This window comes from Pectinophora gossypiella, chromosome 23 (genome assembly GCF_024362695.1).
Source record: "Pectinophora gossypiella chromosome 23, ilPecGoss1.1, whole genome shotgun sequence".
Taxonomy (NCBI): Eukaryota; Metazoa; Arthropoda; class Insecta; order Lepidoptera; family Gelechiidae; genus Pectinophora; species Pectinophora gossypiella.
Genome location: NC_065426.1, coordinates 9,871,913 through 9,895,019, shown reverse-complemented (window position 1 = coordinate 9,895,019; position 23,107 = coordinate 9,871,913). Strand labels below are relative to the sequence as shown.

Sequence of the window (23,107 nt, the reverse complement as noted above, 5' to 3'; positions counted from 1 at the left end):
TGATTTGCGATTGGAAAATAACAAGATTTCAAAAATTGTGCCTGTTGTATAATGAATAGCAATGTTGCAAGAACACTTAAATGAAATGACTAATACATCAGGCCAGTTGAAATAAAATTATTGTAATTGATTGTAAACTATTAGGTCTACCAAAAGTCTTTAGGTCCGAATATTATTTCTGCACATTAGGTTTACCCACGACTAAGTACATAGAGACTATCTCGAATATAATGTTATCTAACTTTTTTTTGGATCATCCGATTATTTGTTTTCCCGAGTGCAATAAATTATTAAAAAAAATATAAGTGAATATAGTTTGCCTCAGGCTCAAAAGTTATGCAACCGAATGAATTATACCGAATAAATTATATATTATTTCATTTCTTACCGCTATCTATTGACATCCTTGTAAACTACAATAGGAAAATATTGCTAAATACGCCATCTATTGATTAAATACAACATTAGTTTTGAAGCCACCCAGACACAGAAAATAATACCATAGACAAGTAAACTAGTGACATATTTCGAATTTTGTATGTTGGCAGCATTGCTTTTCAATTTCAAACGGTTTTCGAGTGTGTAGTGTTTTGTAGCGTTGGATGAATTTATAAAACTTTCGTGAAAGTGGTGTTTTCTCACAATAATTATGTCAATTTTCAATGAATTACTACCTAAACTCATTGATATATCCGATAATTCCGCTAAAAGCTTCGTTGACGAGCTTCAGGTAATAAAAATGTGTCTGTGGATTAGTGGCCATTTTGCTCGTATCTTGTTTGAAATAAATCGCGTTTTTATTGAAAATTATTGTGTTTCTCTGTTATTTTACATCTCAATTATCATTACCTGTGTGTGCAGTGTGAAATTCACGTGCTCAATGGTGATTTTCAGGCCGCCCTTGAGTGTCTGGATAAATTCGAAGAGGAGTACCAAAATGGACGCGGGAACGCCCGGGATAGGGCCCAGAAGGATAAAACCCTCATGACAACGCTTCAAAGCATCCATGAAGACGACGGTAAGACTTCCGTGTATCAGCAATAAATATTTTGTTGTAATAATCAGATCTATTTTTGTTCTTCTCAAGGTTTTTTTCACACTGTAATTTCCTGAATAAATGAGAATATACTTATCAGCGCGTGGGAATATAATTCCGATGTATTACATACTAAATTTATCCAAACTTGCTTATTTTACAAGTCTAATTTGCACAATAGTCTTAATATAAAGTTAAGATGTTGTATGTCTTTAGATTTTAAGCTTTCTCTGTAGCATGAAGAAATTTGTACATTTTAATTGTAAACAATTATCAGTAAACCTTGTAAACAGGTGATAGGGCGGTCTTACTAAACAAGTTCTTTCAAAGAACTCTTTAAACTTAACTGTGCCCAATCCAGGTCCATATTGTGGACACAGGTCCGTGTTGCTCACCTTATGGTAGCAATCTTCTAGCATGTAGAATGCAATAAATGATATGATTATGATTGGGTAGTATCCAACACAAAGGTAAATTATGTCATTCTGGTTACTAATTCATGGAAACATTTCTATTCAGCTGATGAATTTTAATCAAGAAAAACATAATAATAAGTCCAACATTTTATCTATATGTGTGCTTTTTCATATAAAATCCATAATAATTCCATTTGATATTTTAGTAAAAAAGTAACTGATTTGACTAATTGGAAACTAGCCTATTGTTGAAATCCAATGCGAAAGTCAAAATAAAAATCATTGTTTTAGATGAATCAAACAAAACACCAGAATCGGACAAATCAACCAAAAGCAATGACGATGACAAGACAAAGGAAACCAACGGGAAGCGACGGGTGTCGAAGAAACGTAGCAAGGACGAAGTGGAAGGCTTGTCAAGCCCTGAGCTGGATAAAAGGCAGAAGAGAAACGCCTCTGTTAAAGCACAGAGTATTATTTCTAAACAGGTACCTATACTATACAGCTATTTAATTTAGTATTTTTTTAATTTATTATTTTGGTATACAATTATGGGCTACCTCTAGCAAAACAAATAAACAGTGTCTACAAAGAAGCCAAAACTAAATTTTAAAGACCATTGCAAGCGCTGGTTTATCTGCAACTCGGAGATCCACAAACACAAAACTGCCATCAATTGCAGAAGAAATTGAAAAGCACAATAAAAGGCATATGGAATGGTTTACCAACCATCCAAACCCTTTAGCAACCATGCTGTTTGAAACCAGCAACAGGGTGAAGAGGCTCTAGAGAATGCATGTTCTTGGGCACTAATAATTATGGGAGAAGACATTGCTTGCTTTACTTCTAACAAATTAATAACAGTGCATCAAATCTGATAAGTTTTGTGATAAAAGAAACAGAAAAGAAATATATTTAGTATTCTTAGTTCATGAGCCCTTTGCCTAGCAGTGGGACATAGGTAGACTTTGGTTTTTGTTACAATACAGGTCTTAAGTCCATTCTTCTAAATTGTGAAGGTTTTATAGAAATGTCTTCAAAACTTTTGTTGTTAAGATTTATGCTAACGTATAACGAAGCATGTAAAAATAACGTCGACATCTTCCACGAAACCCTCACCAACTTTAAATATAAAATTACAAATATTGTTTAAATTCACTTAATTTCCTTTTTTTATCATTGATAAAATTAAATTTATTGTAAAAACATAAAAATGGAAAATACAAAGAAGGAAAAAAAAATAAATACAAAAAACAGAAAATACCTTAACTAAACATTGTAGCAGGGATCCCTGCTTAGTCAAACAGGCCCCCCCTCGCCTCGCCCGGCGCAAAGGTCCCCATAACACTCACCGCGTTGCCACGTTGAATGGCGATGGACAGCCTTTGCATCAGGTAGGCCCCGGAGCGAGCATCACATCCCCTCTCTCGTAACCGACGCCCAATCTCCTTGACAAAGTTAAGGGCGTCCGATCCCCAACATCCCGTGGTCTCGAAGGCCAAAGGGACAAAGTGGTATTTGGCCCCCAGAACAGCATACTTGTCCCGCTTTCTGTCTGCTGCAGCTTCAGCAGCCGCACCGGCGTTCCGCACTGTGGTCTTGAGATGAGACGCAGCGAAAGTGCTTACGCAAGTTGCGTCCCACAGTAGGCTTTTTCCCCTCTCCCAAGGCACCAGTGTTAAACCGTCCGGCCTTTTCCCGTCAGTACGACAAAGACCTGGGGGCTCCAACACGCATGGTATGTTGGCTGATATCAGTGCCCTCCGGACGATATCATTCAACGCGTGATGGCGAGGGAATCTCCCTATAACTTTACTTTATATACTTTTTATCCAATTTTTTTTTTCTCTATCTTCTAGCTTTAAGTTAACTCAAACACGTGTGCGTGTTGTTTTATTATTTGTTTAAAACTAACTTGAATGTTGTATACGCCTGTAATGGTATAACATACGGTCATTGTCCGTGAATTTTATTCATGTAATTTTTATGTATATACCGATGGTGTATCTTAAATAAATAAATAAATAAACCTGTTAATTTGTTGAATTACCTTAGCAGACTATGATATCTAGGAAATGATGATGATAAAAGTATTATTGTAATTCAATTAATTAAATCAATAAATATTAACCTTCTGTCTAGGAGAGAAATATACTGAAAGTATTGAATGAAGATGGAGTAGCATTTGTTTCCAGAACTGTGGTAATATTTGTTAACTTTTTTAGTAATTTTTTGTAACTTGAACATGAGTAGAATCATTTACTTATTACAATCATTTGTCATCACATCACTAATAAAAAGCCACGCTCTTGTCGGTGTAGCATTCTCGCATGCTAGTTTTTAAGGAAAAATAGGGCAATGGTTTCCCTCTTGCCTTCCGCCCCGCAGTACTCTGTCTGACGCGAGTGGAATGGCGCTCAGAGTAGTCTATTTCAAAGCCGTAATAGGACTCCTGTTCTCCGCCACACGTGACTATCATTTGTAGCATGACAGAATCATACTTATGTATGTATCGTACTTTTATATCTTGTTAAAATAAAATACAGGCCTCAGTGGTCCAGTGCTTGAGCGTTGGGCTTACGATCCGTAGGTCTTGGATACGAATTCCGTCCACATCGATTCCACCACGTCGATTCGGACCACGATAATGAAATTAAAGTAAATAGTAAATACTATCTTGGCTGTCCGTACCAACCGCGGTCCGAATCAACCTATAACAAGAAAGTCCCATACAAAACAAGCTCTTAAAATAAATACAGGGTGTTAATGCCATCGTAACGAAAACTTTGAGGGATGATTCAGACCATGATACTGAGTTGGTATCAAGTGGAATTTTCCGTCGCAAAAGTAAATAATTTAAAAAAAACACTAAAATTTTATTGAATTTTCTGACAGGAAATTTCGCTTGATATCAATTCAGAATCATGGTCTGAATCATCCCTCTCAGTATTCGTTACGTCACTAACACCCTACATTATAATAAAAACTTACTTCGGACGAACTTCGATGCACATACTATTATTACTTTTATTATTTTGTTATTTTATACTATTCTGTTTCTTATTAGGTGAATGTAAACCTCACCCAGAAGTTACGTCGCGAGAATTCAGCCGAGAAGAAGTCGCGACGTCGCAAGGACGGAGAAGACAAGGAAAATGATGAACCAGCTGTGCCTGTTATACAGAGTATGTAACCATAGATTCTTCTTCGTATCGTATGGGTTGTGAGGTGAAATAACAATCTCATCAACCCTGGTCTCAGGGTTATTATTGAGCCACTAAAGGCCCCTGACATGGCTCATGTAATGATTACTTACTTACATCAGTAAGTAGTAACCGGGACCAACGACTAAACGTGCCTTCCGAAGCACGGATCGTCTTACTTTCGGACAAGCCTGTAATGTCCTAACCAAATTAGGGATCACAAAGTGAATTTTGTGACATGTCCCCACCGGGATTCGAACGCTCAACCACTGGGACCAACGGAGGCCGTTAACCATAGATTAAAGCAGTGGTTTCCAAAGTTGTCTGAGCTACGACGCCACCAATACAAGTTCAAATAACAACCAGAGACATAGGTGATCACTAAGACGGGGATTTTGCAAAATTCAACCCCTAAGGGGCTAAAAAGGGGTGGCAAAGTTTGTATGAAACTTCTATAGTTTCTAGGGTTTCACGTAGAAGCCACTGGTAACCTGTCATTGCCACTGGTAGCTTGTCATTCATATAAAAAAACAGCTCATATATGTCCTACTGCTGGGCGCAGACCTCCCCTCAATCAACCGGAGGGGGCATACTCTAACCACGCTACTCCATTTGGTGGAGGAGTTTTTACGGCTAATAGCTTAACTTGCCCTCCGAAGCACGGAATCACCTTACTTTATCAGACAAACAGGTGATTCAATCCTGCAATGTCCTCGCCAAAGGTCAGTCTCTCAAAGTGATTTCACCAATGTCCCCATCGGGAATCGGACTCGGACCTCGAGATCGTGACCCTATAGCTCTAACCACTAGACTGTCATTCTGCCATTCATATAACCCATAAAAATCTCCACAGTCAAACAAGAGAAGGTCTCCCTACCGCCGGAACCGATGGACACGGAGTCTTTGCCACTCAATATTGACATCAAACAGGAACCTGATAAGGATGAGGTTGCCATGCCGCCGCCCGTCGCTCCGGTGCCTAGTAAGTTAAACAAATTCTTATTTTCACCCGACTGCGACTGCGAAGATAAAAGGAGGGTTATGTTTTTTAGTGGTACCCAGCACAGGCCTAAACCAATGATTGTCGAATTTGTTTTCGAATTCTTGTTTGGATCATAAATGATTATCACGTGCTAAGCGGTGAAGGAAAACATCGTGAGGAAATGCATTCCTGAGAAATGCATTTTCGGAGGTATGTGATGTGACCTAACCTGTATTGGGCTGGTATTCCCTTCGCGGGTTAGAAGGTCAGACAGGCAGTCGCTTCTGTAAAAACCGGACCTGTCAAGTGTTCAGGTTAGGTAAGCGGACCCTGTGAAAACGGATAATGCTAGGGATATGATGGTGATGTTTTTTAATGGAAGAAGCGAAGGTGGTGTGTCATCTTCAACTAGAAAATAAATATATAACCTTCCTTTTTGGGAACCGCCGCGGAATTCTCTCCTTGGTCTCTGCCTAACCCAACGGGAAATAGGCGTGATCATAAGTATGTATGTTTTTGACTACTACTTATGTATACAGGGTGTTAGTGACACCGTAGCGAATACTGAGGGGCAAGATTCAACTCATGATTCTGAGTTGACATCAAGTTGAATTTTCCGTCGCAAAATTCATCGACTTTTTTTTTTTTTTTTAATTCCGTGCCGTAATTCCACTTGATATTAGCTCAGAATCACGAGCAAATAGGGTGTCACTAACAATCTGTATTATGTACTCTTCTTCTATCGTGTGGGTTGTGAGATGGAGTACCAACCAAAAGACACATACCCACTAACCACTGAGCATCTAAATAAAAGAACGAAAACTCCACTAAAATACCTCTACCTAGGTATCAACATCGTATCACGCACGTGTAATGTAGCCGCGCGTAGATAGGTAGGTCTAGCGACTGTTTCGCGTTGTTCGGTTTACATTGCGGCGGAGTAAAAACTCAAAATAAATAAACATTTGCGAGAAGAAAAACACCCACCATCGTTTCTAGTACAATCAAATAGAAGTTTAATATTTTTTTCGTTACGATGTCACTAACACCCAGTATGTACTAATTTGAAGTCATAACTTCTGAAGTATTTATGAGAATTTAACAAATGAAGTGTTTATTTTTATTAGAACCCCGCAAAGCTCTTCAGAAGGAGAAAGACAGAGAAGAGAGTGTAGAAGAAGAGAGCGGTAGTAAGAGACGCAACACACGGACGAGAAAGCAAACAGATGCTGACACTATGCCGCCGCCTGTTGCTCCAGGTAAGATTGTTAAAGGGCAATTCAAATTCAAAAATATCTTTATTCAGTAGGTAACACACTTTGAATCGTCAATTTTTACATAACGAACGTCTCATCCGCCTAAAACTACTGCAGCTTCTCACAACCCGTATAGCCGGGGAAAAGAAGCTGCAAGAAAAACCTCGGCACAGGGCCCTAGACGTTCTTTAAAAAAATAAACATAAAATATTGGTATACAATTGAGTAATTTAGCTGCCTAATATCAGTTCTCAGACAGTTAATCCCATGCATTCATATCTTCTAAATAATAATCACTAACTTTATAATAACCAATGAATCAAAACGTCCCCCTCCGTCAACAGATTCCAGACATACCTCATTCAAAGCGTCTTAGCGAGTTGATATTTCTGTTCTACGGCGACTTTCTCGAAACACGCGGAGTTTAGCCGGAATTCGAGTTTTTAACTACGATTTTGGGTACAACATTGTTTCAACAAATTTTGATTTTCGACAAACATTTGTTCAATTTTATTTCTTAACCCCATGGCATTTGAAATTAGGACTAATTGGTAATCTTTTTAAAGATACTAATGAAATACATGAATTACCTGTTGGAAGGGGGGATGGGTCTCATACAGTTATGGTCATGCATGGTCCTTTATACTTATTTCGTCAATCTTACAATGAGGGACTCTCCAGGCTACGTTCACCAAAAACAATACAGATGGCGTTGTACAACTTTAACGTGATAATTACCTATTTTCTCATTACTCGGGTACATAACGCAAGCACTCACACAGCCACACACAAACACACACACATATACAGGGTGTTAGTGACATCGTAACGAATACTGAGGGGGTTGATTCAGACCATGATTCTGAGTTAATATCAAGTGGAATTTTCCGTCGCAAAAGTATAGATCGGAAAATATTAAAAAAAAAAAAAAATTTCATGAATTTTTGACAGGAAATTCCACTTGATATCAACTCAGAATCATGGTCTGAACCATCCCCCCCAGTATTCGTTACGGTGTCACTAACACCCATACCTACTTGTATGGCTACCGTATGTACTTGTGTGGGGTGTAAGTGACATCGTAACGAATACTGAGGGGGATGATTCAGCTGATTATTCTGAGTTAATATCAAATGGAATTTTCCTTCGCAAAAGTATAGAAATGAAAATAATAAAAAAAAAAACTAAAAAAAATCATGAATTTTGCGACGAAAAATTCCACTTGATATTAACTCAGAATCATGGTCTGAATCATCCCCCTGAATATTCGTTACGATGTCACTAACACTCTGTATATATACATATACACACTACTAACATAAAACATGCACATTTATTTGTTTTTATTTAACCAAAGTTTATTGTCAAATAAATTCAGTTTAACAATGGTTTACCTCTACTGACGTTACAGAAGATGTAATTGCTGAACACTGCTTCTTGAGATACAGGTCTCCTAGTTCAGGTAGCAGGGTTGTACTTCTGTAGCATTTGTGTGTCCTAGCTCCAATCCAATAGTAGCTAGTATCCAATGCTGTGTCGATCTTTAATCGTATATAATCGGGCGTCAGACGTCACACACACATATGAGTGTACGATAATATCAATGTGTAGTGTCTGTGTAAAACGAGGTGATTTGTATGAAGTGTCCGATCTGTGTTTATGATATGTTATGGATTCTTCTTAGTTTATTCGAAGTCGGCTGCAAGTTTTAATTACTTGTAATTCTTGTGTGAGGAGCTCGGTGGCGCAGCGGTAAACGCGCTCGGTCTGCGATTGTTGAAGTTAAGCAACTTTCGCAACGGCCGATCACAGGATGGGTGACCACAAAAAAAAAGTTTTCATCTCGAGTTCCTCCGTGCTTCGGAAGGCACGTTAAGCCGTTGGTCCCGGCTGCATTAGCAGTCGTTAATAACCACCAATGCGCACTGGGCCCGCGTGGTGGTTTAAGGCCCGATCTCCCTATCCATCCATAGGGAAGGCCCGTGCCCCAGCAGTGGGGACGTTAATGGGCTGGTGATGATGATGTGATGATGAATTCTTGTGTGTGTAGTGCCGTCGGCTCGCGCCACTCGCGCCAGTTCCCGCGCCACCAAGCAGCTGGACGTCGAGGACATGCCTCCGCCGGAGGCGCGACCCAAGCGGACACGAGCTAAGAAGGTAAGAAAGAAAGTTTATTCAGTACAACAAACAAGTAACAACTATAAATAAGGCCCTGGCTCCTAAACTAGTATAACTGTATTTCAGGAGCCAGTGTCTTCCCAAATTGACATACTTCATTATTATTTGAGGTACAATAATATAGCTATGGAAATCAGGTAATCTACTAGTTTTTCTCCTAACCTAACCCTTAATAGATCATCCCCCTAGCATTATCCCGTTTCTCAGCGCTCACCTAACCTGAAGATTTGACAGGTCTGGTTTTTTACAGAAGCGACTGCCTGTCTGACCTTCCAACCCGCGAATGGAAAACCAATACAATACACGCCTTAACTCTTAAAATAGTTATTATCGCTAATGTTTACGGCCTCCGTGGACCAGTGGTAGAACTTTGGGCTCACGATCCGGAGGTCCTGGGTTCGAATCCCGGTGGGGACATATCACAAAAATCACTTAGTGGTCCCTAGTTTGGTTAGGACATTACAGGCTGATCACCTGAGTGTCCGAAAGTAAGATGATCCGTGCCGTTTGCTTGCCGTTTTTTCTGATACTAGTGTTTTTTTACAGAAAGTGTCAGAAGCCTCAAGCACGGAAGCTGAAAAAACTCAAACATTAGAAGAAAGTGGATTAGGTATGTAGTTTTTTTTTTTTTTTTTAATTCGGACAATACAAAAATCTCATTGTTATCGTGTGCCCCCTAACCGCCGAAGCCGTGGTAAGCCAGTCGGTAGAACGCTTGCCTCTCACTTTGAGGTCGCAGGTTCGAATCAAGCACATGCCTAAACCAACGTTTGTCGAATTTGTTTTCGAATTCATGTGTGGATCATAAATGATTATCACGTGTTCAGCGGTGAAGGAAAACATCGTGGGGAAACCCACATTATAGAGAAAGAAGAAGATAATTTCCCCTGACAGGGCTCATGTTACGAGCTTAAAATAACACATATATCGATATAACACACTTTAGGTAGTACAGAAGCCAATTAAGTTTTCACCAAGAATTAATGCATGCACTTGGGTATACAAAAAAAAGTAAAAATAAATCACATAATAATATAAGATAATTAAAAGAGTAAATGAATTTAGATATTCGTGAGTACAGAATATCTTTGAGTGCCTACTCTTCAATAGTCAGTCTATCAATAAATAAACATAGGAAATTATTATAGTGTGGTTACTTAAAAAAGAATTGTAAACGACACCACAGTGGTGCGGTTTCGTGGTGTCGTTGACAATATATGGATACTTACCATATTTTTTTTTATAATATGTTACTAATTCACCTCATATTTCTGTTCCACAGCATCCCCAGCTGAAAAGCCTAGACCGAAAAGGACTAGAAGAGGAAAGAACGCGTAAGTATTGCTGTTTCATTTTTAGATCTGTTCCTATTGTGTTGTTAAAATTAGTGATTTGTCGTTCCTTGAAATTTTCCCAAATTGTTCTTTCTTGTACTGTGGTCCTATCTGCCTAAAGGTATTATAGCTATTTTTATATAACTTTACTTCCAAGCAACATTTCCGAGAACGATATATGACTGTTTATAATACAGTGAAATTAATAAAACATTCATTTACAGTGAAAAGGAAGCCCAAAAAGTGGAGGAACAACAAAAAGAAATACAAGAAATAAATACGACGACACAAATATCGACAAAAGAAGAGAGGATATCACAACCCGACTCGCCAGTCCTACAAAAACCCAAAAACAATAAAAAGACACAAAAAACAGATGACGACAACAAAAAGACCAAACAACAGACTTTGAAAGAGAAAGAACAGACTTTGAAAGAAAAACAACAAACTTTGAAAGAGAAACAACAGAATTCAAAACGACAGAGTTCCAATGATAATGTGGATGGTAAACCGAATACTTTAAATGAAACTCAAGTGATAACGCAGAATATGAATGTTACCGTTACGCTCAACAATGATATGGACAAAACTATGGTGTTACCTAACGGGGTATACAGCCATGCGCCGGTAACACCACAGAGTATTGTGAGTATTGAAATCCTAACATACATAAATCATAACGTAACTGCTCGTATAAGATGCACCTATGTGACTAGTCCTACCACAGGCCGAGGCCTTTAGGGAATGACACTGCAAACCATATTTTGGAGCAGATTGTCGTAATTTCTGTGCATTATATTTGCATACTTTTGTAACTTGTATTTTATTATAAGTCTGGTTTTAAATTGTCATGTAAAATTATAAAAGTAAATAAATAGACAGTCTCCCTGGTCCAGTGGTTGAGCATTGGGCTCACAATCCGAAGGTCCTGGGTTCGAATCCCGGTGGGGACATATCACAAAAATCACTCTGTGATCCCTAGTTTGGTTAGGACATTACAGGCTGATCACCTGATTGACCGAAAGTAACACGATCCGTGCTTCGGAAGGCACGTTAAGCCGTTGGCCCGGTTACTACTTTTCACTATAAGGCTACGATATGCAGGTTGATCGATTGATCAATCGTTTTTCTGTTTTCAGCGTGTTAACGAGACGATGGTGATTGAAGCGTGTACCAGGGAGACCATGGTGATTGAAAAGGCTAATATTAATGATGCAACCGTCGTCATTGAAAAAGGTAAGTACTCCCCAAGGCCTCTATTTAAAGGATTTTGTACATTTAAAGTATTCTTTGGGCGGAAGGCAAGAGGGAAACCAATCACATTTTTTACAATAAAATACCAGATCATCATCATCCCATTAACGTCCCCACTGCTGGGGCGAGGGCCTTCCTATGGATGGATAGGGAGATCGGGCCTTAAACCATCACGCGGGCCCAGTGCCGATTGGTGGTTATTAACGACTGCTAATGCAGCCGGGATCAACGGCTTAACGTGCCTTCCGAAGCACGGAGGAGCTCGAGACGAAAACTGTTTTTTTTTTGTGGTCACCCATCCTATGACCGGCCTTTGCGAAAGTTGCTTAACTGCAACAATCGCAGACCGAGCGCGTTTACCGCTGCGCCAGCGAGCTCCTCAATACCAGATAATATTTTGAATTTGTCAGGAACAAATTTAAAGCTCATGTGAAGCTTACTTTATGTAAAAAAGCTTATTATAAGATTAATGATTACCTAAATGATAAAAATGTCTGGAATAAATATGTCCCTCCAGTTATTAAATAACTTGTAATTATACCCTCATTGATTTAAAAGATGTGTTTCTGTTGCAGTTTCTTGTCAATGGTCTTGTCAATTGAAATATTGCTTTTTTAGGTGAATTGCTTCTATGTGGCCTTTTTAACCCCCCTGTACAGTCATGACATGAGCAATATAATGTACCCACTTTAGGACTCTGTCGCACTAACATATTTGACATTTAGTGTGACTTACAGTACAATTTGTCAAAAAAGTTAATGTGACATGGTACCAATTGAATGTGAATTGGTATTATTGCTCGTGACCGTACTAAGTATAAATTAATACCTCAATGATGTAAGTCCGGTACCGGGATTCGAAGCGGCGCTTCCCGTTTGAGAAGGAATTCGATCTACCACAGGACCACAGTGACTTTAAAAATAAAATAAAGTCTACGGAATATCTGAGTCCTTACAATGACATACTGGGAAGGTGTTTTACCTTACTTCAGGACCACAGTGATTTTAAAATAGATAAATCATTTATTTGGTCTAAAGTCACAACAATACACATCACATACAAAATATTTAACACACGCCAGGTTCAGTCATGAGCAATATAATGTATCCACTTTAGGACTCTGTCGCACTAACATATTTGACATTTAGTGAGACTTACAATTCAATTTGTCAAAAAAGTCAATGTGACATGGTACCAAAGTGAATGCATATTGATGCTCGTGACCGTATGTGTGCTGCAGCAGCGCAAAACGGTCATAGCTCAGCGCAAGTTTTAAAATTATGTCATCTTTTATTCTCCAGAAGCTAAACCAGCGAACATGACAGACGACAACTCCCTGCTAACTGACGACGGCAGCGAGAGTGAGGTACACACTCCACCGAAGCCGGTACCACAAACTCAAGCTACGTGAGTATTCTTAATAACAATTGCATCGACTCCAAGGAGTGCAATCTCGACGAAGTTTTTCTTGCAGCTTCTTTTCACCGGCTGTACAGGTTGTGAGAAGCTGCAGTAGTTTTAGGTGGATGAGACGGTCGTTATGTAAAAATTGACGATTCGAAGTGTTACCTACTGGATAAAGATATTTTTGAATTTGAACTCGAGATTGCAAAATCCACCGAAATGTCTAGTTCATAAAAAAAATTTAGAATGGCTGAAAATGATGAAAACTGCTTGTTGATAGTAAGGTTAATTAAAACAAAATATTTTTAGAAAGGAAACAAAAGTCTTCAATATTACTAACTAAATAAAGTTTTCTTTGGAAATCAGCAAGTCACGAAGGGAAAACCAGCCCAATACAGGTTAGGTCACATACATACATAAACTTACGCCCGTAATCCCTAATGGGGTGGGCAGAGCCACAAGTAATCAAAGACAACTTGCAGCCACTGTTGATACGATGTCGTAAGCTGGACTTGATAGGTTAGGTCACATACCTCTGAAAATGCATTGCTCGGGAATGTGGGTTTCCTCACGATGTTTTCCTTCACCGCTGTGCACGTGATAATCATTTATGATCATTGGTTTAGGCCTGTTAGGCATTGGTAAGGCCTCTCAACGTGAGAGGCAAGCGTCCTACCACGCGGGATAGATACCACGGCTTCCGTTTTTGTGGCCTTATGTAGAATAGAATAGAATAACTTTATTCCCAAAACAGTGCAGTACAATAGTAGAGAAGATAAAGATAAGTATACAAATCAAAAATACACTGCCAGGGAAAAGGGACTGACTCAGCATGTTGTTGCGAAGGATAGTAGAAATACCACTTAGCAACACTGATATTCTGCCAGTACCTAAGTTACGCTTATAAATACTTTGAACTATCGTGCCAACAAAAAGTGTCGGGATTTACTTACAATAAATAAGAAAATAAGCAAATATAATTATAAAGAAAATATATTATGAATTAAGGGATTACGAAAAATATGAAAGTATTAGTCAAAGGTAGATAGTATGCCAAGGGGTTAAAGTATACATAATACATACGACAAATAAACAGATGTGTAAAATAAAAGCCACAGATAAACAGATAACGAGAGAGATTCGTAAACAATATATGACAAGTAGGTGTGTATAACATAATTATGAAATTAGTATAAAGTTCAGTTACCGACGTTTTTCTGAATATTAAGAAGATATTCCTTATATTTCACCTTAAAAGTAATTTTGGAAGTAAGCTTGCGAAGGGGCGGTGGAATATCGTTCCAACATTTATTAGATCGGGTAACTGAAAACTTATGTTATTGATTGCTAAATATTCGTTTTCAGGTCTGCTGTGAAAGAAAAGGTGCAACAATTCGAGGAACTAGCCGCCAGAACTACACGGACTAAAACGCGAGCGATGGCCAAAATAGTATGTAATTTGTTTAATGTGATTATACATGTACAGTGACATCGTAACGAAAACTTTGAGGGATAATTCACACCATTCTTAGTAGTTATCAAGTGGAATTTTCCGTCGCAAAAGTATGAAACTGAAAATGAATTTTCTGACAGAGAATTCCACTTGATATCGACTCAGAATTATGGTCTGAATCATTCCCCTCAGTATTCGTTACGGTGTCACTATCAACCATAGGTACTTGTATGGCTACCAAACTAGTACGTACTTGCACATCGTAACGATTACTAAGAGGCATGATTCAGCTCATTATTCTGAGTTAATATCAAGTGGAATTTTCCATCGCAATGGTATAGAATTAAAAACAAAATGAAATATTCGAAAAAAAAAAAAACATTGATTTTGCGACGGAAAATTCCACTTGATATCAACTCTGAATCATGGTCTGAATTATCCCCCTCGGTATTCGTTACGATGTCACTAACACCCTGTATGTAATTGATATTGAGAATAAAATTGTGTTCACAGGAGGACCAAGACAACGTCACGCCACCAGACAAGATGATCAAGCCAGTCCTGTCACAGGAAACCCTCAACAAGATGAACAACATGATCTTCAACGGGAAACCACCTCAGGTATGACACCTTCCCAGTATGTCATTGTATGGACTCGGATATTCCATAGTTTAAGACTATAGTGGACTATTCCACTATAGTCTTAGACCATCATTCATTATCATAATTGAAACACATAATAACGGGTTCTTATCTCTGCTGTAAACGCGGTAAGCACCCGTTATTATGTGTTTTAATTATGATAATAACCGCGTAAACTTAAAACAATGCATCATTCATTATGGTCTTGGGTTTGGTATGGTCGTGTATGGTTTTATGGTCAATGGTCTTGGTATGGTATTTATTAAAAACAAGAAGGAAAGGTTCACGGAAAGAGAGTAAGGGGAAGACCAAGAAGAGCTTACATGGAACAGATCAAAGAGAAGGTGAACGTCGTGTCGCATAAGGAAGTGAAGGAATTGGCCTTTGATAGAGAAGAATAGAGAATGCTACGCCGACAAGAGCGTGACCCTTAAATTAGTGATGATGACTATGGTCTTGTGGTTCTTAAACTGGTACCGGACTTGCACCAATTAGTTAATTTATCTAAAGTGCAGTTTTCACTAACTGAAAGGTCGCTGGTCTAACAGAAAGGTCGGTGAGGTGTGGGTTCTTAGTTCATCTTACGAAGGTTATACCTTTGACTACCCTAATTGGGATACAGTCGTGAAGTAATGTTATGTAAACCTCAAACAACGTATAAGACAAGAAATTCTCCACTTCCTCTCCAGGTATCAAGCTCAGCGTCGAAACCCCGAGCGATCCCCGTCCCCAAGGCGCACCAGCCGGCGTCTACCTCCAAACTAAGTGCGCTATCGAGACACAAGGAGGCGGCAGAAGAATCGTTAAAGAAGGAGAAAGAAGACGCGAGGAAGAAGAAGGAAGCCATGTTGGAGGCTAAGAGGGAGTTGCAGAAGAAGTAAGTTGATGACCTATTTTCTCAGCTAGATGACCACTGACATCCTATATACAAATAGACTCACGTTTCTAAAGAGCTTTTCTAAAAAAAAAGCGTCTGAACCGTGTTGTAAATACGTGCATATTAAACTATAAGTTCATCTTACTTCCACCACCACTTACTGCCATGTCAGGGGCCTTTGGCGGCTCAATAGTAACCCTTACACCAGGGGTGATGAGGTTGGTACTCCACCTCACAACCCACACGATAGAAGAAGAACTTTAAGTTCGTTCTCCACCGGGATTCGAACCGTGACCTCCAGTTCCTGCAGACGCCGTCTCAAACTATTTATTTATAAAGTACAACCACATCATATACATTAAAACATTTTACTTTGGTTCACTCGCATGGACGAACTTCACGAGTACCTTGGAATGAGGACAGTTAAGCAAGAAATCGCCACCACCACAAGGCTATACAGAGATCGAATTACTCATCACCAAAACAAACTGGCCCGGAGTTTAAGTGACAACCACTATATGAGACGCCTCAAAAGGATGCACATATGGGATAACATACAGTAGCACAGTATGTTATCCCATATGTGTATAGTAATGAAGGCAGCCTTCTAATGACGGGGCCTGTCCTGCACGCCACTAAAACCAAACCATCAGAGCTGCTTATGGTCAGTCGACCGATCGCATGCTTGGGCACAAAAATGAAAAAAAAAATACATTTTACATTTATAAGGTTCCGGTAAAACAAAATTAAACTTCTAGAAAACGCGAAGAGAAGATGGCAAACGCGGCCGCGGCTCGTGAAGCGGCCGAGAGAGAGAGGAGACTGGCCATGGAAGCGGCTGCCAAGGACAGGATGGAGAAACAACTGCACGCAGACCAGGGCAAGCTGGAGAGGCTGAAAGAGGTCGAGAGGGTGAGTATCTGTGTTGGAGCATGAGGAGCATAATACAGTTGTTAATGACATCGTAACGATTACTGAGGGGGATGATTCAGACCATGATTCAGAGTTAATATCAAGCGGAAAATTCTACTTGATATTAACTCGAAATCATCCTCCTTAGTATTTGTTACGATATCACTTACACCCTGTACCAGTACATACAAGTAGCCACGCAAGTAGATATGGTGTTGGAAACATCGTAACAAATGCTGGGGGGGGGGGTTATACAGACCATAATTCTGGGTTGATATCAAGTGGTTTTTCCGTCGCAAAGGTATGGAACGGAATATAAATAAAAAAAAAAACTAAAATTTCCATAAATATTCCGACAGGAAATTCCATTTCAATACACCTCAGAATCGTGCTCTGTATCATCCCCCTCAGTAATCATTACGATGTCACCGGTGTCACTAACACCATAAATTTGGCGACGGAAAATTCCACTTGATGTCAACTCGGAATCATGATCTGAATCATCCCCCTTAGTATTCGTAACGATGTCACTAACACCCTGTATTTATCCATCATCATACCTGGATAATTCGTACAAAAAAACCACGTTTCGTCGTAACACAGACACTACACATTGACATTACCGTACACGCGTATATGTGTGTGTGACGTCTGACGCCCATACGATTGAAGACTAAAGTAAGACCGAGGGGGTGAGGTAAACCTAGCTCAGCCGCTGGTGGGGAGTCAAATGCACTAATGTTTTCTTCTTTCGTTATAGAAAAAGCAAGAACTAGCGCGGAAAGTAGCGGAGACAGAAGAACGCAGACGGGCGGAGGAACAAGCGAGACACGCTCGACTAGCAGAGGAACAGAAGAAGGCTGATGCCGCTAGGAGGAAGCAGCTGGAAGAGGCTGAGGCGTAAGTCAGAAATCAGACATTTACTTGTAGATATGGGTACATTAAGTTGGTAAGAGATATACTATACACAGGAATAGGTTATAATTATTAACAATATATACATTGTTTTAAGTTTACGCGGTTATTATCATAATTAAAGCACATAATAACGGGTTCTTACCGCGTTTAAATGGGGATATGAGACTCCCGATGTGGTGAAAAAACGTGAGGACACAGTGAGTGCGGTTTGTCGTAGTGAGTTTGGTGCGAGTTCAGATGGTTCCGAACATTCCGATATCAAAAACATAAACAAGCGGCAAAGAAAGAGGGTAGACAGATATGTCTGCCCGTAGAAAATTATGGATCTACCTACTCCACTCCAATCTCATCAGTCATCCCGTGATCATGGCACTTGCAACAGTGTCGAAATATCGGGAGTCTCATATCCCCATTTTAACGCGGTAAGAACCCGTTATTATGTGCTTAACAATATAATTTGAATTATTGACAATTACTTCCGCACAATATCCCAGGAAGAGGAAATGACTGAAAACCAGCGCTGGGTGGCGCAATAGCAAGGCTCCATCACATCACAAGCTGAGCCATTACCTTTTGCCCGTATTCGTAATATTTATAATGACCTAGTTCTTATAGCAATTGTAAATTGTTACTGACAATAAATTTATTTCATTCTTATTCTTATTAATGTTATTTTTTTTTTTCAGAATGAAGAAGGAAGCGGCGCTAATGGCGAAGGAGATAGAGAAGAGACAGAAGGAATACATGGAGAAACAGAAGATGAAGCATATGAGCGATAAACGTGAGTACATTCTCAATTTGAAGTCGATTTCTGATTGCTTCTGAGCTGCTGAAGGATAATAGAATTACACCCCCTACGATCTGCTAATCCTCATTTGACTAGGTTGTCAAATAGCCTATTCCTGTGTGCGCAATAAATTATTTGTTAAGTAAACCCCAACGTCCACCTCACAGTGCACACCCCGCTCAAGACCCCCGGCACCCCGGGCTACTATCCCATGGAGCCGGTCTACATGTGTGACGGGTTCCAGTACCTCAACTCTGATGAAGATGAGGAGCCCGTGCAGCGACCCGTGCCTGCTTGGAGCTCTTCTAAGGTAACTAACTGTACCATGTAAAACGCTACGTAATTAGAATAGTGACGCTCACGATCTGGAGGTCCGAGTTCGATTCTCGATGGGGACATTGTCGAAATCACTTTGTGGGACTGTCCTTTGTATGGTAAGGACTTTTCAGGCTTGAATCACCTGATTGTCCGAAAAAGTAAGATGATTCCGTGCTTCGGAGGGCACGTTAAGCCGTTGGTCACACAAACACCTCCACCCGCATTGGAGCAGCGTGGTGGAGTATGCTCCATACCCCCTCCGGTCGATTGAGGGGAGGCCTGTGCCTATATGCATTATAAACCTAGCTCAGCCGCTGGTGGGGAGCGGAGAATTGCGGTTCTATTATGTGTATTATTCCTATTTGTATGGCACTGGTTTAACCCTCTCGTGCGCCCCAGGCCCGCAAGCTGGCGCTGGTGGCGCAGTCGTCGGTGCCGCCGCAGCACATCGACGCGCTGTTCTCGGTGCGCGTGCACAGCCCCGACCTGCGCGAGATCTTCCCCAACATCGAGCGCGCGCGCCTCAAGCGCACCTCCTCCGCCGTCTGGCGCACGCCGCCCAGGCTGCCGCCGCTCGCAGAGTGAACGTATGCACCACACACACTCACTCGCTCACTGTCTGACTGACCCACTCACTGTCTCACTGACTCACTGTCTGAGTGACTTACTCACTGTCTGACTGACCGACTCACTGTCTCACTGACCGCCTCACTGTCTCACTGACCGCCTCACTGTCTCACTGACTTACTGTCTGAGTGGCTTACTCACTGTCTGGCTGACTGACTCACTGTCTCACTGACTTACTGTCTGAGTGACTTACTCACTGTCTGACTGACCGACTCACTGTCTGACTGACCAACTCACTGTCTGACTGACCGACTCACTGTCTGACTAACTTACTCACTGTCTGACTGACTCACTGTCTGACTGACTGACCGACTCACTGATTTACTGACTGACTGTCTATCTGACTCACTGACCAACAGAGTGACTGATTCACTGAATGACTCACTGACTGGCTCCCAGAATTACTGACCTTGGGAGAGGCCTATGTCCAGCAGTGAATCGATGACTCATGTGAAATACTAAAGATTGAACTGTAATTAGTTTTTTTTGCTTGCGACCCGCCCCGGCTTCGCTCGGGTGCAATGCTGAGGAAAAAATGAAATTATTTCGTAAATCACATTAAAATCCTCAAAAAAAACAGTATTCTCCACTATTTAATGGATATTATTTACACATATAAACCTTCCTCTTGAATCACTCTATATATTTTAAAAAACCGCATCAAAATCCGTTGCGTAGTTTTAAAGTTTTAAACGTACAGTCATGAGCAATATAATGTACCCACTTTAGGAGTCTGTCGCACTAACATATTTGACATTTAGTGAGACTTACAGTTCAATTTGTCAAAAAAGTTAATGTGACATGGTACCAAAGTGTATACATATTAATGCTCGTGACCGTACATAGGGATATAATAGGGACAGAAAAAGCGACTTTGTTTTATACTATGTAGTGAAATACAATGTTTATAATTGTTTCAGATCGCAGCACATTCACCCGGGCACATCAATTTGAAGTCGCAGGCGGCGCTTTGTAAATATAATTATTTTATCTTTATTAATAATTATTTTTATTACAAAAATAATGTAATCACGATAAATATTACTTGTAATGAAGTAGCTGTGTTTAATTGTTTGCTACTTACGACATTTTCATGAAAAAATATTAGTGAGGGTTTTTCCATGCCACGTTCCTCGTAAAAATAGATGGTGCTGTAAAACCTTACCTTCGTTTAACCTTAATTTCATGGATAACAGACATATGCATCTTTTTACGTTTTTGGGTAAAAATGATAACCCTTACACCCAGGCACAACACATCTTCCGCCCATTATTCTGATCAAAACAAAGAGGAGCAATATAGCAACATAATTCTATACATCATCATCATCATCAGCCCATTAACGCTCCCACTGCTGGGGCACGGGCCTTCCCTATGGATGGATAGGGAGATCGGGCCTTAAACCATCACGCGGGCCCAGTGCGGATTGATGGTTATTAACGACCGCTAATGCAGCCGGGACCAACGGCTTAACGTGCCTAATTCTATACATATTTGATCGAAATATCAAGCAACAATTATTTTTATGTAGACTTCTGCCATTGCTTTATAATTTTAAATGATTATGTATGCAATGAGAAAATAGGTAATTATCACGATAAAATTATACAGCGCTAATTCAATATTTTTTGGGGAGCGTGGCCGGGAAAGTCATTCATTGTGGCTTGGAGACCATTATAGTATTTACTATGAGTAACATAGATAAAACAAGATAAACTTGAGTTGATACAGTTGTATACAATGAAGTTGTCAGAAAAGTTTCGAAAGACGTAATGTGCGATCCTGACGACCCGCTCAAAAGTGACAGCTAACATTTCAAGGTTAGCCCAGCCGACGTCATCCCACCCTGCATTGCCATTTTGTAAAAAATAAATAACCCGCGACCAATGTTTTTATATTTAAAGAGATTTACTTACAGTTCTAATGATTTTTATATATGTGACAAGTAATAGTAATTAAATAATATATTTTAGTCAGTAATTTACTTAATTTTCAATAATAAAATTGACGTCCTCGGAATGTTGGAGATACCAATTTAATAGTAACACAATGATAAGACTTACGCCATCAATGGGCTAGCAATGGCGGCTTGTCATAGGATTGAGCATACCTGGACTTCTTATGCCATGACTCTACCTATAGAGGCGGCCACTCAGCTGGCGACAACAAACACTTCAAGACACCCTCGCACAGTTATCAAGTAGAATTTCCCGCCACAAAAGTATACAAAATCCACTTGATTCAACTCAGAATCATAGTCTGGATCTTCCACCTGAGTATTTGTTACGCTGTCACTAACACCCACGTGTACTTGTATGGCTACTAGTATGTACTTGTATGGGGTGTAAGTGACATCGAAATGAATACTGAGGAGGATGATTCAGCTCATTATTCTGAATTAATATCAAGTAGAATTTTCCATCGCAAAAGTATAGAATTGAAAATAATTTAAAAAACAAAAAGAAAATATGAATTTTGCGACGGAAAATTCCACTTGATACTAACTCAGAATCGTGGTCTGAATCATCCCCCTCAGTATTCGATAAGATGTCACTAATAGCCTGTATAGTTGGTAAATATTATGAGGTATCCAAAAGTGTATTATATCACATAATTCACATAGCCTGCATAGCTAAATATTTTTGATATTAGTCGTTTTTGTTAGATCATGTTAATTTTAAATACTGACGTTTAAAGAACACTACAGACAGTGGAAACTCGCACACATTCTCAATATATTGAAAGTATTATTAAGTCTTAGTGGGTACTAAACACACGTTACTTATCAGATGAGAGGTTTTAGCGCTCCCTGTGGCGGACCCAACTATTTGGCCACCTAGTTCCGCTCACATGCAGCAGATGGCGCCACATTCAATAATGCAGTCTTCAAGCAGTCGTGAAACGCGATATCGAAGTTTACACAGCAAGACGCATATATACAACTTCCAACACAACACTGTAGGATCGTCGATCCCTAGTCACACTGACAACTCGTGACTAGCGGGGTACTATGCTCTGTTCGGTACCCCGAAAAACATCCTTTGGCGGCAGCACACCAACCAACCAACCAGGACCAAGTAGTGTACGCGTATTCCTGGTATAAAACTGGATATATGGTGGGGAGATAATGATAATGGCGCCTGCCTATTCGGGCGCACACAAACTTAACCTAATTTTAGTTTGACAACTTTTAAACTAGTGTCGTCCTTCACTTACAATACGTGCAAGAGAGAGATGGAGATAGTTTTAATCTTGTCAAATTAAGTTGGTCGGTGACGAATTTGTATAACCAGTGCATATTAACTACATTATATCTATAGTGTTGGTAAACATCGTGAGGAAACCCACATTCCCGAGAAATACATCTTCGGAGGTATGTGACCTAACCTGTACTGGGCTGATTTTCCCTTCGCGGGTTGGAAGTCAGACTGGCAGTCGCTTCTATAAAAAACCGGACCCGTCAAATCTTCAGGTTAGGTAAGCGGACCCTGTAAAAACGGGATAACGCTA

At 39.9% G+C, this 23,107-nt stretch overlaps 1 protein-coding gene across 1 annotated transcript; it reads left to right on the top strand.

Moving 5' to 3' along the window:
* Positions 1–577: 577 nt before the first annotated feature.
* On the top strand, positions 578–21,425 carry LOC126377514 (titin homolog). The gene is made up of 21 exons (XM_050025268.1): positions 578–730; positions 895–1,018; positions 1,744–1,940; positions 4,520–4,637; positions 5,509–5,637; positions 6,765–6,896; positions 8,944–9,050; positions 9,618–9,681; positions 10,354–10,405; positions 10,630–11,050; positions 11,545–11,641; positions 12,961–13,066; positions 14,429–14,513; positions 15,030–15,137; positions 15,848–16,035; positions 16,794–16,947; positions 17,708–17,847; positions 18,552–18,646; positions 18,820–18,962; positions 19,370–19,557; positions 20,518–21,425. The coding sequence occupies exons 1-20, from the start codon at positions 650–652 to the stop codon at positions 19,553–19,555; spliced, it is 2,727 nt and encodes a 908-aa protein (XP_049881225.1). The 5' UTR covers positions 578–649; the 3' UTR covers positions 19,556–19,557; positions 20,518–21,425.
* Positions 21,426–23,107: the final 1,682 nt, after the last annotated feature.

Excerpts from the sequence above, each read along its gene's own strand:
- LOC126377514 (XM_050025268.1), top strand. The coding sequence starts at position 650 with ATGTCAATTTTCAATGAATTACTACCTAAACTCATTGATATATCCGAT. Across the intron at positions 13,067-14,428 it reads GTACCACAAACTCAAGCTAC|GTCTGCTGTGAAAGAAAAGG; the intron begins GTGAGTATTCTT and ends ATTCGTTTTCAG. Across the intron at positions 16,948-17,707 it reads GGCTGAAAGAGGTCGAGAGG|AAAAAGCAAGAACTAGCGCG; the intron begins GTGAGTATCTGT and ends CTTTCGTTATAG.